We start from the raw sequence: 18515 nt of genomic DNA on the forward strand, positions 1-18515 counted from the left end.
AACTTAATTATAATTTATTGTAAAACACAGTTAAGCACTTTAAACTCTATGAATTAATTTTTAAGTTTGAATGAATTTATGTTAATTACCAGTCATTATTAATTATCGAAGCACCCAAGCACTTTAAAAGTATTGTAATTTAAACTGACTGGAGGGGGTTTATTAGTAACTTCTATGTTAACACACCTTTTGTAAAAGGATATAAATTAGTGTGAAACAGAATTGATTGTAGCTAAGTTTATATCATTACAATTTTTAAACCCTACTATATACAATTGAATGAACTGCATTATATTTGTAAAATTATTTAATTAAATTAAGTTTAAATTAATTGGTATTTTAACCGGTTAAATTATAGCACAAGCACTTTTCTCTTAATTCATTACCACAAAGTAATCAGTAATTTTGCACGCAATATAGATTATATTCAATAGGTAGCTGGAATTTAATTTGAGACTGCTGAGCGAGTTTGAAGTAAGTGGGGTACTTTTTTCTTTCTTTTTTTCTTTTTTATTAATTTAATAGTTCTTACTGACTAAGGTCAGAACTCTGCTTCTACCGCAGGATAAATAAATTTGATAAGGGACCACTTTTTTGTTTGATTGTATAATGCTCACGTATTCAAACACCAACCACACACAGACACACATTAACTCTATTCACATACAACATAAAATTCACAGGAACACAATGAAGCCACAATGAATCAGTACATTCGTCCACCCCCAAGACTAACATTAATCTCAACTTCCCTGTTTTTTTATCTGTGCTGGGATTGACACCGAGTATCTTCATTTAGCACATTGACATGTACGTGTAAAATTTGGAATTTGTCACTATACCTTTAATGAGTTATGGATGGTCTATTTGTGTATGTACTAGGAATCAGGAGGAAGATCAAGTTCCTGGTATTTCCAGTAACCCTGTATTTTCTCACTTGCTAAAAAGGCATCCAACCCATTCTTGACACTAATGTATCTTATACTACAACCACTTCAGGAAGAGAATTCCACAGCTTCACAGCTCTCAATGTAAAAAACATTTTCCATTTAAAGATAGAACCTTCTTTCTTCTCATCTTGTGTTGGCTTGAAGGATATACTAGTGTGATGAGTGAAAATTCTCACCAGGTTTCACCACAAAAAAAATGCCCATAGACTCCAAAACAAAAAAATTGTTGAATGTCAAAAAAGAAAATTGTTGGCCATTGACTCCAATGCATTTGGGGAATTTTTGTACCATTTCGCAAAGCGAGGGTCAGATTCACCCATCACTACTGATGAATAAGTTATGAGCGTTTATTCTATGCTCCACTTATATATTTAAACATATCTCCCAAATAATACACACCTTTTCTTCTATGTAAACATTACCAACCTGGACAAACTTCCTTCATAACTGAGACATTTCATAAACTTTAACCAGCTTAGTCACTCTTTATTGTATTTATTCAATAATATACTGTACAATCTGAGCCCTGGAGACCAAAACTGCTGTGCATATTGTAGAGAGAGGGCCTTACCAGTTATTTGTAAAGAGAAAGAATTACTTTCTCCATTAAATACAACACAAACACTTACTTACCCTTACTGTGACTGACTGGCAGTGTTTGCTACAGCAAGTTTATTATTCAGAAGAACCCCATGGTCCCTCTCCATAAAGGATCTGCCTGACTTAGTCCTAATAAGAATGTAAGTAAACTTGCAAATTTTAAATGATGCATACAGATGACATATACTACATGGAATTAATTGGCCTTGTTCACATTAAGCTTGAGTGAAAGAACCATAATTGCCAAAAACTAAAATAAAACAAAGCCTGTGTGTGTGACTTATTTTAATTTACTGGAGAAAATGTCACTTTTGAGGGCTAATACTTCAATGTTAGTATTGATTTTATGTATTGTGATTGTTATGTGATTGGCCATTTTTATAGGCAACGCCAGAGTGGGATGGAAAACCAAACAATAGTGTATATTTTGATTCTCAGTGGACTGTCTGATCTTCCAAGTCTTCAGCTCCCTTTGTTCCTGGTGTTTCTCATGATATACTTTATTACTCTGAGTGTGAACTTTCTAATCATTCTTGTGATATTTACTGATTCCCATCTTCACACCCCCATGTACTTCTTCCTTGGAACCCTGGCATGTCTGGATATGGGCTACTCCTCAGCGATTGTCCCACGAATGCTCTTTGATTTACTCACAGGTAGAAGACTCATTTCAGTGCAAGCTTGTATAACTCAATTTTACTTTTTTGTTTTTTTCATTGCATCAGAGGTTATTGTTCTGGCAGTGATGTCAATTGACAGATATATTGCTATTTGCCGTCCTCTACACTATACACAAATAATGAATTGGAAAGTTTGTGTTCAGCTTGTATCAATTACATTGGCTTTTGGTGCAGTATATTCCCTGCTACACACTCTTTTTTTAAGCAAACTGACCTTTTGCAGCTCAAATACTTTGCAAAGTTTTTTCTGTGACTTGCCTCAGTTGTTTCATATCTCCTGTAGTGACACATCCATCAATATATTGCTAATAATTGTCTCTGGGATATTCTATGGAGTTGTCATTTTAGGGGTCACTTTTTATCCATATATCACTATACTCAGAACTGTTCTGAAAATCCCATCAAAAAACATGAGATCCAAAGCTTTCTCCACCTGCTCCTCTCATCTAACTGTGGTGTTTCTATTTTACATTACTGCTATTTTCAATTACTTGTATCCAAATACAAATTATAATTTCATAGAGGAAAAAGTGGCTTCTGTATTTTATTCTACATTAAGCCCCTTTTTAAATCCTCTGATCTACAGTCTGAGGAATCAAGAATTCAAAACTTCACTAAGAAAAACTCTACACCGACACTTATGGGGCAGAGTTGACAACATTTTGTAATGTCAATGTATAATATATGACTTCATTCAACACTTCTTTAAAACATAGATATATACAGTACATTCTTTATGTGCAGCAGATTGTCCATCTATACATCTACATGCATTACCAGTTGTCATGCAAATTTAGTACAGTATATACTAAATATATATATACAGTATAGTATAGTTTCCAGTTTAAAGGTGTGTTTCACCTTTAAGATAACTATAATTATGTAATAGACTGACTAATGCTCAACAACTTTTCAATTGAACTTAAATTTTTCTTATTTATAGTTGAATTATTTTTCTTCTTTTTAAATGTTTTCAAGTGGAGGTCACTGACCCCATCTAAAAAAAGCAAATGTTCTGTAAGCCTAATGTATTCATTATGTTTAAATTATTTTTTTTCAGCAAATCAATTTTTTATTGCTCTAAAACTCGTGAATTCAAATTATGCTAACTAAAACTTTTATGTGCGATATTTGTTTAAAAATCTTTTAAAGCTTGAATGTAAAATTTTACTATCTAAAATTGGGTTCATTTAGAAGTCAGTGGAATATTTCTATGGTAATTTGAATGCAAGATTTAAAATTTTCAATAATTTTTCTTAAAAATTATAATTAGAAAAAAATTTGAGCTATTCAAATATCATTCACCATTTTTTCTGTCAATTTTTTTTCTGTTAAAAATTTTGAATATATAAGCAAGCATTGAAGTTCTTAGAGTTTACTTGAAAAACCTCTAACATTACACAAGCTGGAATTTTATACCAGGGAGCAGTTATCTTGTGCCAGGGAGATGATACCTGGTTACCTTCCCATTATTCTGCTGATGGGCAGCAGGGGGGAAAGGGAGGAGGATGATATCATTCCAACTTGCAGCGCAGAAGTAAAGAGTGACTGAAGTTTATCAAAGCACAAGTCTCAAGACTGGGGGCAACTGTGAAACCTACAATACATCTAGCCCCATGTCAGATTTTAAAATTAAATATAAACAAATGTGTCTGCTCTTTTCAACTGCAAACCTTCTCATTCTTCTACTGATTTTCAGTACCCCATGTACTTATTCCTTGGAACTCTGGCATGTATAGATATGAGTTACTCCTCAGCCACTGCCCCAAGAATACTCTTTGATTTACTCACAGATAGAGGGCTCATTTCTGTGCAAGCTTGTATAACTCAGTCCTACTCTTTTCTGTTTTTTTGGTTTATCAGAGTCTTCTGTGCTGGCAGTGATGTCCAACGACAGATACATTGCTATTTGCCTCCCTCTTCACTACATGCAGACAATAAACTGGATAGTTTGTTCTCAACTTATTTAAGTCATGTTAGTTTTTAGTGCAGTAAATTCCATTCCATTTTGCAGCTCAAATTTTTTACAAAGTTTCTTTTGTGATTTGCCCCAGTTGCTTCAGGTTTCCTATAGTGACATTTCATCAATGTATTGCTTATATTTCTCCCTGGAATATTGTACGGTATTATCATTTTAGGGGTCACATTTTACCCATATATCACTCTAATCAGTACTGTACTGAAAATCCCATCAAAACAGATGAGATACCCGGCTTACTCCATCTGCTCCTCTCATATAACTGTGATGTTTTTATTATACAGTACAGCTTTCTAGGGATGGGCGAATTTTTTCGCCTTGTTTAGCCGAAAAAATGACGCCCATAGACTTGGTGTTGTGCGGCAAAATAAAAAGACGCACTTCAAAAAAAAAATTTGCTGCGCAACAAAATTTTTTTGACGCCCATAGACTTTAATGGCCGTCTGCAACATTTCGGCAGCAGCGAATTTTTGGAGAAACGAAATGGGTCAAATTTCGCCCATCCCTACTGCTTTCCTTAACTACTTTGGTTCAAATGCAAAGGAGGATCAACACATGGAGGACAGAATGGGTTCTGTAGTTTATGCAATATTAGCCCCCTTTTTAAATCCTGTGATCTACAGTCTGAGGAACAAGGAACTCAAAATGGCCTTAAGAAATGTAAGAATGTAAATTCTTGCATTAATTGGAATTACTTGGAGTAACTGAACGGATAAACAAAAAATGGAAACAAAATATGCCCTGTAAAAAATCACAGAAAACAGAAAGTGTTTGCCTTTACAATTTTCTAGCTTTATTATGATTATAGTTTAATAGCATTCATGCTTATGTGCATTTATCTAGTCAACATTGTAGGCTCACAAAGCAATAATTTTTGGCTTCTGCTGTGGTCAGTGACCCCCATTTGAAAGCTGGTTAAGAGTCAGTAGAGGAAGGCATATAATACTAACACTATAACATGTAAATAACCAATTTAACCAACTTAAAGGTTTTCCACTCCTTTAAAATATGTGGTTTTGGAATTGTGTCATTTCTGGCAACCATTTTTTCATTTAGGCACAAGTTGTGTCTATTGACACAGCTCACAATATGAACCCTTGTGCTTTATCGTCTTAACTGGCTGTAGTTCCAGGGTTCCCCCTGCATGACCCTGGTTTACCCACAATACAACAATTTTTACCTACATTGATTACTACAATCATATTTGTCTGACCGTACTCGCTTTACACTGGAACAAACTCACAGCTCAAAAACCTTTTAAATAGTGATGAGTGCTTTTTTTTCCCCAGGCATGGATTTGCAGCAAAATTCTGCATTTTACTGCGAATTTCTTCAGAAAACTGCGGCAAAAATTTGCTACTAAAAGATTTGTCGCAGAGTCAAAAGTCTCAGAGACAAAAAAGTCACTGCAACAAAAAAAGCTGATTGAATTTAATGCATTTGGACAAAAAGTCACCATGACAAAAAAGTCTTTAAGACAAAAAAGTCAGTGCAAGAAAAAACACCCATTAACTTTAAAGCATTTGGAGTGAGACAAAAAGTAGAGCGCGTAACAGATTGTTACGTGTCAAAACAAAATTTGCCGCCTATTGACTTTTTCAGCAGTTTTGTGAATTTTTTGAAGAAGCAAAATAGGACAGATTTGCTCATCACTACTTTTACAGTAAGTAGTGTGGTCTAAAAAGACCATAAAGACTCCCCTTTAAGGAACTAGGGGCACACGGCTTAGGGAACTGTTCTGCTTAAATTTCCTTTAGGCTCAGTAATTATAAAAGCTGGTGTACAGGGGTGTCCCGACTAGCCTATGAGTAAGTGCCCCAGCAGGCAAGAAATGTTTGCTTTTAGTCCTAATAAATGTTTCGGCAGTTTTAAATTTACTCTTTTTGGATTTTTTGTGCAAGACCACAATACATTATTTCTTGCAAACAGAAACCCTCTGATTATCTTATTAAGAGTATTGAATTATTGTGCCCAGAAGCAACCTGGGAGTTTTGACAAGTGCCAAACTGTCGGAGAAATATCATTTTGAGCAAGTTGACTCTATAATTGTGAGCAAATTCAGCCCAGTGAAGGAGTTCAGACCAGCTGTCATAATTTCGAGACATAAAAGAAGAAACTGTTCCAGGGATAGATTGGTTCTCTCAGTTTGACCATTCACTAAGCTGAAGAGAAGTTGAGAAGTGGGCCAAGAGATCAGCCGGTGAGTGTTAATATTCCTTATACCTGTTCCCCTGGCTGTGTTGTTTCACCCCAGCAGCCTTATTGATTAGGTGGAGTCGGCCAATCAGGGCTTACTCTGCCCTTTAAAAGACCAGCCCTCCTACAGCTAGTGCCTTAGCATTGACCTTGCTCCTTATTAGTGCGCCTTCTTCCTAGCTCTGGTTCCTGCTCTAATTATGCACCCTGAACTGTTCTTCGCCTTCTCCTGGCTCTCGTTCCCACAACTGCATTACTCTTGTTCTGTCCTTGATCCCTGCACCTAGTTTAATTTGTGTTTCAATCCTGTTCTGTTCCTATTCCAGTCTCCACCCACATCCACCTTTCCTGCTAAGCCTACTTTTGATTCTTCTTCCACTCCATCCTGCTCCACTCTGCCCAATAACCTGTTCTCCAGCTGTTCTGCTCCAGATCCTATTCTCTTTGCCTTCTCTGTTACTATCCTGCCTGACCTCGATTCTTTATCCTCGTAACCTTGCTCTTGATACCATTACGTCTTCATCTCTTCCTGTTTCCTGTGAGTCATTGCCTGAAGAACTCATCCTCCATACAATGCATTACAAACCCATCATGGAAAAACTATCACCCACCAGAATTGTAGAGAAATCAGCTGACTTGGGTAGATCTACAATTAAGGCCATAGAAATTTTGGAACAGGGTTGACTTGGAACAGGCAAGGGATGAAGAAGACCACAGGGAAGAGAATGAAGCATTTTCAAAGTGACTTTTTAACCCACCTATGACCATCAATTTTAGAGAAATAACTTCACAAGATGATTGAAGCACACAGTCTAGAGGGACAAAAGTTTTACCAGAAGGGCATTCAGAAGAAAACAGACTGACAAAAGATACTGGAACCACCAGATGCTCAGGAGTATAATAGGGAAGATGGGATCCAAGGAAGTCTCTTAAGAAGCCAAGGATCTAGATAGGCCCTACGGCAACTGCTTTTTTGGGAGCCACAATCTGAGAGAAACCCTTGATAAATTTCTAGAAGTTAGCAAAACCAAGAAAGCATTGAAGGTCTTCAATCCTACAGGTGTAGGCCAATCAAAAACTGCAGAAAACTGTTGCTGGATCCATCTAAAAACCATAAGAAGAAATAATTTAATGCAAAAAAGGAATCTTAAACCTGTGGAATTCATACTTTTCCAGCTTTACATAGAAATTTACATTGTAGAATGATTTTAACTTGTCAAATATGTCCATCTAGGGAGGAAGAGAACACCAGAATATTGTCTAGGTAGAAAACTACTTAGGAGTGCAACAGATTTTGGAAAAGTCATTGAAAAAGTCTTGGAAGACTGTGAGGGGCATTGCACAACCTAAAAGTCATGATGAGATACTCATAGTCACTAGTGATGAACAAAATTGTTTGCCAAGTTTCGCTGCAAAAATTATGCCCATACACGCCAATTCATAAATTTTCAGCACAGCCAAACAGGTCAGATGCTCCCATCACTAAAAATGGCTATTACAAGTATTAAATACAGTCTTCTATTCATCCCCCTGGTAGATGCAGATGAGGTAATAAGCATCACAAATCTCAAGCAAGATCCTGTTAAAAAATTCATGGATTAGTGGAAGAGGGTAACAATTATTGAATGTGATCTTATTTACATCATGGTAGCCAATACAAGGCCTTAGGTCTAAGAAATTCATTCAGGCTTATAGCATGGGCTTTCATTTTATCCTCTTGAGCAGACATTGGGCAAAAGATCATAGTTACCCACATGACTATGGCTAGTGCTGTAAGCATTCCATCAAAAGTTATTTGAATTCACATGATTAGGGATGGGCGAATTTGACCTGCTTCGCTTCAACAAAAATTGGCCGAAATGCATTAAAATCTAATCTTTTTTGAGGCGCATCATTTTTTTTTGCCGCATGATGCCATTCAAGTTTATGGGCATCATTTTAGCGGTGAAACATGGTGAAAACATTTGGTCTTTACTAATGATTACTAAAATACGTATCTGACCTTTCAAGATAAAATTATGCCAATTTGCAAAGCAGTAGAAAAAGAAAAACCTACCCCACTGACACTCTGGCCTAGTTCTCTATAGACTAGAGTGAATGTATTTCAGGACTATAATTAATCACTAGAGAGCAATTGTATTGTATATTTATGAACTTCTTTTTGAAACTTAAGTTGCTCTGCCTTTCATGTAGAGCATTTCACAATGTATTGCTGTGTGTAGAGGTAAGTCTCAGTTTCATAATCCTGCTGTTAAGACAAAAATAAACATGGATATAGGGTTTGTTTTCCTTTATAATATTCTGTCATTTAAAATACTTTCCAAACTGAGCGTCAAGAAATACAGTTTTCAAAAAATCTTCAAGTCACTGAAGTTGAACAGGGTTGTGCAATTATACAACTGGTGATTTTGTAATGCATTATCTTTTTCATATTGTGATAGGGAAACCAAAAATAAACATACATAGCATATTTGATTTAAATGTATAAGATCTATTTTGCAATACCTTCCAAACTGAGTGAATAGAAATGGAGAACAATTACCAATGAAATTCTTCATGCCAATGCCGAGCAGGATCATGTTATCTTCATTTGGTGAATTTTATTTCACCTTATGTATCTAGTATGTAAGGTGTATGATTTGGTATGTAAGGTAAATTAGCATTTGTTTAATATTACAGTACATGTACAAATGACCAATGCCTTGTAAGTTGCAGTGCTTTTATATTATGACACTATAATACTATTTTAAGTAGAGGCCTCTCTTAATCTCTTAATTTATGTAGAAAAATTGGATATTCATTTTAGCTTTATTTATTTTTACTTATTCACACTGTGCAAAAAACTCACACAGTTACTATACATACATACAGTATACTGCACTGAGTACAGCTCCAAAGTCATTGGACACAAAGTACAACTACATAGTCACTGTCTATAGAATTCTCACACTTGGGTATCACACTCACGCTGCACACACTGGGGGTCATTTATAAACTTCGCGCAGGGCAGATTGGTTCGCAAAGTGAATATATTTGCCCTGCGCATTGTTATATTTATAAGGCTGAATAAGAGGGTGCATACAGAATTGCGAATTTTTTATTCACAATGCGAATGTCTAAAGGGGCTTTATATATATGTCACAATTCACAAATTGCAAATCTTTATGTGCACACTCTGCGACTCAATTACGCCACAATTTTGGTGGCTGATAAAATATTCGCAAAACAGTTTTGCAAACTGCGAATTTAACGCTATTTTCGCGCACAACAACCTCGCACATTGGGTGCGCTCGCGCAAACTCCTGTCTCATTTGCGCGCCATTTGCGAAAATTTATTCACACTGCGAATTCGCAAAAACCGGAAAGACGGGCAGACCAGTGCAATATATTAGTGCTCAGCAAAAAACATGCGCAATACAACCATTTGCGAAAAATATGCGCTGCGCGAACTTTATAAATGACCCCCACTGAGTTTACTGTCAATAGAATACTCACACTACATATTCACAGCAAAGCATTACCCTCTGCATACACAACAGAATGGGATCCCTTATCCAGGAACCCACAACTATAGAAAGCTCCTAATTACTACAAAGACATCTCTCATATACTCTATTTTAATTAAATAATTCACATTTTTTTTAAAAATATAATTTTTTTCTCTAATTATAAGATAGTATTTTGCACTTTATCCCAGCTAAAATATAATTAATCCTCATTGAAGGCAAAATAATCCTATTGGTTTATTAATTTTTAAATGATTTTTTAAATTTACATTTTGGAAAGACCCCTTATTCAATACCAGGTCCTGAGAATTCTGGATAACAGGTCCCATACCTTAACTAAAAAAACACATTCACACACACCACATGACAAAATGCTCACATATTCAAACACCAACCACACACAGACACACACTAACTCTATTCACATACAACATAAACTTCACAGGAACACAATGAAGCCTCAATGAATCAGTACATTCGTCCACCCCCAAGACTAACATTAATCTCGACTTCCCTGTTTTTGTTTCTGTGCTGGGATTGACACAGAGTATCTTCATTTAGCACATTGACATGTACGTGTAAAATTTGGAATTTGTCACTATACCTTTAATGAGTTATGAATGGTCTATTTGTGTATGTACTAGGAACCAGGAAGATGATCAAGTTCCTGGTATTTCCAGTAACCCTGTATTTTCTCACTTGCTAAAAAGTCATCCAACCCATTCTTGAAACTAATGTATCTTATAGTACAACCACTTCAGGAAGAGAATTCCACAGCTTCACAGCTCTCAGTGTAAAAAAATTTAAAGATAGAACCTTATTTCTTCTCATCTTGTGTTGGCTTGAAGGATATACTAGTGTGATGAGTGAAAATTCTCACCAGGTTTCACCACGAAAAAAATGCGCATAGACTCCAAAGGGTGAAAAAAATTGTCGAATGTCAAAAACAATTTGTTGGCCATTGACTTCAATGCATTTGGGGATTTTTTTACCATTTCGCAAATTTCCGGCAAAGCGAAAAGGGTCAGATTCACCCATCACTACTGATGAATAAGTTATGAGAGTTTATTCTATGCTCCACTTATATATTTAAACATATCTCCCAAATAATACACACCTTTTCTTCTATGTAAACATTCCCAACCTGGACAAACTTCCTTCATAACTGAGACATGTCATAAACTTTAACCAGCTTAGTCACTCTTTATTGTATTTATTCAATAATATAATGTACAATCTGAGCCCTGGAGACCAAAACTGCTGTGCATATTGTAGAGATAGGGCCTTACCATATTTTTGTAAAGAGAAAGAATTACTTTCTCCATTTAATGCAGCACAAACACTTACTTACCCTTACTGTGACTGACTGGCAGTGTTTGCTACAGCAAGTTTATTATTCAGAAGAACCCCATGGTCCCTCTCCATAAAGGATCTGCCTGACTTAGTCCTAACAAGAATGTAAGTAAACTTGCAAATTCTAAATGATGCATACAGATGACATATACTGCATGCAATTAATTGGCCTTGTTCACATTAAGCTTGAGTGAAAGAACCATAATTGCCAACAACTAAAATAAAACAAAGCCTGTGTGTGTGACTTATTTTAATTTACTGGAGAAAATGTCACTTTTGAGGGCTAATACTTCAATGTTAGTATTGATTTTATGTATTGTGATTGTTATGTGATTGGCCATTTTTATAGGCAACGCCAGAGTGGGATGGAAAACCAAACAATAGTGTATATTTTGATTCTCAGTGGACTGTCTGATCTTCCAAGTCTTCAGCTCCCTTTGTTCCTGGTGTTTCTCATGATATACTTTATTACTCTGAGTGTGAACTTTCTAATCATTCTCATAATCTATACTGATTGTCATCTTCACTCCCCCATGTACTTCTTCCTTGGAACCCTGGCATGTCTGGATATGGGCTACTCCTCAGTGATTGTCCCACGAATGCTCTTTGATTTACTCACAGATAGAAGACTCATTTCAGTGCAAGCTTGTATAACTCAATTCTATTTCTTTTTCTTTTTCATTGCATCAGAGGTTATTGTTCTGGCAGTGATGTCAATTGACAGATATATTGCTATTTGCCGTCCTCTACACTATACACAGATAATGAATCGGAAAGTTTGTGTTCAGCTTGTATCAATTACATTGGCTTTTGGTGCAATATATTCCCTGGTACACACTCTTTTTTTAAGCAAACTGACCTTTTGCAGCTCAAATACTTTGCAAAGTTTTTTCTGTGACTTGCCCCAGTTGCTTCAGATCTCCTGTAGTGACACATTCATCAATATATTGCTAATATTTGTCTCTTGGATATTCTATGGAGTTGTCATTTTAGGGGTCACTTTTTATCCATATATCACTATACTCAGAACTGTTCTGAAAATCCCATCAAAAAACATGAGAGTCAAAGCTTTCTCCACCTGCTCCTCTCATCTAACTGTGGTCTTTCTATTTTACATTACTGCTTTTTTCAATTACTTGTATCCAAATACAAATTATAATTTGAAAGAGGACAAAGTGGCTTCTGTATTTTATTCTACATTAACCCCCTTTTTAAATCCTCTGATCTACAGTCTGAGGAATCAAGAATTCATAACTTCACTAAGAAAAACTCTACACAGACAGTGGTGGGGCAGAGTTGACAACATTTTGTAATGTCAATGTATAATATATGACTTCATGCAACACTTCTTTAAAACATAGAAAATATACATTACATTCTTTATGTGCAGCAGATTGTCCATCCATACATCTACATGCATTACCAGTTGTCATGTGAATTTAGTATAGTATATACTTAGGGGCAGATTTATCAAGGGTCAAATTTCGAAGTGATAAATACTTTGAAATTCGACCATCGAATGGCTTTACTTCGACTTAGATTTTCACAGAATTTGTCCGTTTTGCGGTCTAAGTAAAATTGTTTGATCGAACGTTGAAATCCTTCGAATCGAACGATTCGAAGTATTTCATCCATCGATCGAACGATTTTTCTTCAACTTCAAAAAACTGCTCTAGAAGGTCCCCATAGGCTAACATAGCACTTTGGCAGGTTTAATTTGGTGAAGTATTGAATTTGACGTTTTTTTAAAGATACAGTACTTTGATTATCGAATGGTCGAATATTCGAACGATTTTACTTCAAAACTAATTCGAAGTCGTAGTATTCTATTCGATGGTCAAAGTATCCAAAAAATTACTTAGAATTTCGAATTTTTTTACTTCGAAAATTCCCTCGAATTCACTTTGACCCTTGATAAATCTGCCCTTATATATAGTATAGTTTCCAGTTTAAAGGTGTGGTTCACCTTTCTTTAAGATAACTATAACTATGTAATAGACTGGCTAATTCTAAACAGTTGAACTTCAATTTTTCTTATTTTATAGTTCTTGAATTTTTTTTCTCCTTTTTAATGTGCAGGTCACTGACCCCATCTAAAAAAAACAGATGTTCTGTAAGGCTAGAAATGTATTCATTATGTTTAAATTATTTTTATTGCTCTCAAACTCGTGAATTCAAATTACAGTAAAACTTTTATGTACGATATTTGTGCAAACATTTTTAAAGCTTGAATGTAAAACTTTGCTATCTAAAAGTGGGTTCATTTAGAAGTCAATGGAAGCTGTCTATGGTAATATGAATGCAAGATTTAAAATTTTCAATTATTTAAAAAAAAAGACATTTTTCTTAAAAAAATTTGACCCATTAAAAATTATAATTAGAGAAAAATTTGAGCTATTCAAATATCTTTCACCATCTTTTCTGTCGATTTTTTTATGTTAAAAATTTTGAATATATAAGCAAGCATTGAAGTTCTTAGAGTTTACTTGAAAAACCTCTAACATTACACAAGCTCGAATTTTAATAAATAGGTCCATTAAAAATTGCCAGTTAACCATTCAGCAAGTACTATATGTACATTTTATAAATGTGTAGTTTTAAATTGATGGTGTGGCAAGACTAAACTACACAACATACGGAAAATCAACTGGCAAGACCAAAGAGTTATGTATAAGCAAATAAGTTTAAATACCTGCCCAGTACTTCATGATGGAACTTCTTTCACATGAGCTATTGTTTCCCCAACTCAATGTAACAGAAGTAGTTACAGTGGGACTTGGATTTTTACTATTCAGTGTTATTCTCATATGTACCAGGGAGCAGTTATCTTGTGCCAGGGAGATGCTACCTGGTTACCTTCCCATTCTTCTGCTGATGGGCAGCTGGAGGGAAAGGGAGGAGGATGATATCATTCCAACTTGCAGCACAGAAGTAAAGAGTGACTGAAGTTTATCAAAGCACAAGTCTCAAGACTGGGGGCAACTGTGAAACCTACAATACATCAGTCAGATTTTAAAATTAATATAAACAAATGTGTCTGCTCTTTTCAACTGCAAACCTTCTCATTCTTCTACTGATTTTCAGTGCCCCATGTACTTCTTCCTTGGAACTCTGGCATGTCTGGATATGAGTTACTCCTCAGCCACTGCCCCAAGAATACTCTTTGATTTACTCACAGATAGAAGGCTCATTTCTGTGCAAGCTTGTACTGTATAACTCAGTCCTACTCTTTTCTGTTTTTTTGGTTTATCAGAGTCTTCTTTGCTGGCAGTGATGTCCTATGACAGATACATTGCTATTTGCCTCCCTCTTCACTACATGCAGATAATGAACTGGAAAGTTTGTTCTCAACAAAGTTTTTAGTGCAGTAAATTCCATTCCATTTTGCAGCTCAAATTTTTTACAAAGTTTCTTTTGTGATTTGCCCCAGTTGCTTCAGGTTTCCTGTAGTGACATTTCATTAATGTATTGCTTATATTTCTCTCTTGAATGTTGTACGGTATTATCATTTTAGGGGTCACGATTTACCCATATATCACTATAATCAGTACTCTACTGAAAATCCCATCAAAACAGATGAGATACCCGGCTTACTCCATCTGCTCCTCTCATATAACTGTGATGTTTTTATTATACAGTACAGCTTTCCTTAACTACTTTGGTTCAAATGCAAAGGAGGATCAACACATGGAGGACAAAATGGCTTCTGTATTTTATGCAATGTTAGCGCCTTTTTTAAATCCTGTGATCTACAGTCTGAGGAACCAGGAACTCAAAATGGCCTTAAGAAATGTAAGAATGTAAATTCTTGCATTAATTGGAATTTCTTGGAGTAACTGAACGGATAAACAAAAAATGAAAAATAGTTTTTGGCTTCTGCTGTGGTCAGTGACCCCCATTTGAAAGCTGGTTAAGAGTCAGTAGATGAAGGCATATAACACTAACACTATAACATGTAAATAACCAATTTAACCAACTTAAAGGTTTACCACTCACCACACCACACAGCTCACAATATGAACCCTTGTGCTATATCGTTGTGGCTGGCTTGGAACAGGCAAGGGATGAAGAAGACCACAGGGAAGAGAATGAAACATTTTCTAAGTGACTTTTTAACCCATCTATGACCATCAATTTTAGAGAAATAACTTCACAAGATGATTGATGCACACAGTCTAGAGGGACAAAAGTTTTACCAGAAGGGCATTCCAGAGGAAACAGACTGACAAAAAATACTGGAGCCACCAGATGCTCAAGAGTATAATATGGAAGGGGGGATCCAAGAAAGTCTCTTAAGAAGCCAATGATCTAGATAGCCCCTAAGGCATCTGCTTTTTTGGGAGCCACAATCTGAGAAAAACCCTTGATAATTCTCTAAAAGTTAGCGAAACCAAGAAAGCATTGGATGTCTTTATTCCCACAGGTGTAGGCCAATCAAAAACTGCAGAAAACTTTTGCTGGCTCCATCTCAAAACCATAAGAAGAAATTATTTACCGCAAAAAAGGAATCTTATACCTGTGGAATTCATACTTCTCCAAATTTACATAGAAATTTACGTTGTAGAATGATTTTAACTTGTCAAATATGTCCATCTAGGGAGGAAGAGAACACCAGAATATTGTCTAGGTAGAAAACTACATAGGAGTGCAACAGATTTTGGAAATGTCATTGACAAAGTCTTGCAAGACTGTGAGGGGCATTGCTCAACCTAAAAGGCATGATGAGATACTCATAGTCGCTAGTGATTAGCAAAATTGTTTGCCAAGTTTCGCTGCAAAAATTATGCCCATACACGCCAATTCATAAATTTTCGGCACAGCCAAACAGGTCAGATGCTCCCATCACTAAAAATGGCTATTACAAGTATTAAATACAGTCTTCTATTCATCCCCCTGGTAGATGCAGATGAGGTAATAAGCATCACAAATCTCAAGCAAGATCCTGTTAAAAAATAATGGATTAGTGGAAGAGGGTAACGATTCTTGAATGTGATCTTATTTACATCATGGTAGCCAATACAAGGCCTTAGGTCTAAGAAATTCATTCAGGCTTATAGCATGGGCTTTCATTATATCCTCTTGAGCAGACATTGGGCAAAAGATCATAGTTACCCACATGACTATGGCTAGTGCTGTAAGCATTCCATCAAAAGTTATTTGAATTCACATGATTAGGGATGGGCGAATATGACCCGCTTCGCTTCAACAAAAATTGGCCGAAATGCATTAAAATCGAATCTTTTTTGAGGCGCATCATTTTTATTTGCCGCATGATGCCATTCAAGTTTATGGGCATCATTTTAGCGGTGAAACGTGGTGAAAACATTTGGTCTTCCCTAATGATTACTAAAATACGTATCTGACCTTTGAAAATAAAATTAGGCCAATTTGCAAAGCAGTAGAAAAATAAAAGAAAAACCTACCCCACTGACACTCTGGCCTAGTTCTCTATAGACTAGAGTGAATGTATTTCAGGACTATAATTAATCACTAGAGAGCAATTGTATTGTATATTTATGAACTTCTTTTTGAAACTTAAGTTGCTCTGCCTTTCATGTAGAGCATTTCACAATGTATTGCTGTGTGTAGAGGTAAGTCTCAGTTTCATAATCCTGCTGTTAAGACAAAAATAAACATGGATATAGGGTTTGTTTTCCTTTATAATATTCTGTCATTTAAAATACTTTCCAAACTGAGAGTCAAGAAATGAAAAACAGTTCTCAAAAAATCTTCAAGTCACTTAAGTTGAACAGGGTTATGCAATTATACAACTGGTGATTTTGTAATGCATTATCTTTTTCATATTGTGATAGGGAAACCAAAAATAAACATACATAGCATATATGATTTAAATGTATAAGATCTATTTGGCAATACCTTCCAAACTGAGTGAAAAGAAATGGAGAACAATTACCAATGAAATTCTTCATGCCAATGCTGAGCAGGATCATGTAATCTTCATTTGGTGAATTTTATTATGAACTATCTTTTCACCTTTTTTAAAAAAAATGTATCTAGTATTTAAGGTGTATGATTTGGTATGAAAGGAAAATTAGTATTGATGGGCGAATTTGGGGCTTTTCGCTTTGCCGAAAAATTAGTGAATTTTGCGGCGGTTTCACAGCGAATTTGCGCCTGGCGAATATATTCGCCTATCACTATAAATTAGCATTTGTTTAATATTACAGTACATGTACAAATGACCAATTTCTTGTAAGTTGCAGTGCTTTTATATTATGACACTATAATTATTTTAAGTAGAGGCCTCTCTTAATCTCTTAATTTATGTAGAAAAATTGGATATTCATTTTAGCTTTATTTTTTTTCACTCGTTCACACTGTGCAAAACTCACACAGTTACTATACATACTGCACACACTGAGTTTACTGTCACACCACATATTCACAGCAAAACATTACCCGCTGCATTCACCCAGGAACCCACATATCTAGAAAGCTCCTTATTACTACAAAGACATCTCTCGTATACTCTATTCTAATTAAATAATTCACATTTTAAAAAAAAAAAATTTTTTCTCTCTAATTATAAGATAGTATTTTGCACTTTATCCCAGCTAAAATATAATTAATCCTCATTGGAGGCAAAACAATCCGATTGGTTTATTAATTTTTAAATGATTTTTTAAATTGAAATTTTGGAAAGACCCCTTATTCAAAAAATACCAGGTCCTGAGAATTCTGGATAACAGGTCCAATACCTTAACTAAAAAAAACACATTTACACACACCATATGACATAATGCTCACATAAATTAATAAAAAAGAAAAAAGTACCCCACTTGTTTCAAACTCGCTCAGCAGTCTCAAATTAAATTCCAGCTACCTATTGAATATAATCTATATTGCGTGCAAAATTACTGATTACTTTGTGCAAATCGCATGAATTAAGAGAAAAGTGCTTGTGCTATAATTAAACCGGTTAAAATCGGATTACGCCTTGACAAAGCCATTATTGCGAAACGCGCGTCGGCGTTTTGAGTCCTTTTAACCTTATTTTTTAAAAGTATTAGAAGTCAATTGGGTTTTCGATGGAATAGAAGGGGTGGGGAGGATTTAAACCTCAACCAGTGCTCGGTTCTTTACTTTTCTCTCTGATACTAAAGCTCACAAGAACCTGTGGATTTGTGTTTTTTAGGCTTATATAGCTCTTTTCAAGTCTAGGACTTAGATTAACAATCAAGACCACAGTCCCGGGTACTCTGCCTTCTTTGTCTTTGTGGTGTCCGAGGGA

General features: G+C 35.4%; 1 protein-coding gene across 1 annotated transcript; it reads left to right on the forward strand.

The window, feature by feature from the left end:
• Positions 1 to 11506: 11506 nt before the first annotated feature.
• Positions 11507 to 12576, forward strand: LOC121397994 (olfactory receptor 1019-like). Its single transcript, XM_041576319.1, has one exon. The coding sequence runs from the start codon at positions 11575 to 11577 to the stop codon at positions 12574 to 12576; it is 1002 nt and encodes a 333-aa protein (XP_041432253.1). The 5' UTR covers positions 11507 to 11574.
• The last annotated feature ends 5939 nt before the right edge of the window (positions 12577 to 18515 follow it).

This window comes from Xenopus laevis, chromosome 9_10L (assembly GCF_017654675.1).
Source record: "Xenopus laevis strain J_2021 chromosome 9_10L, Xenopus_laevis_v10.1, whole genome shotgun sequence".
NCBI lineage: Eukaryota > Metazoa > Chordata > Amphibia > Anura > Pipidae > Xenopus > Xenopus laevis.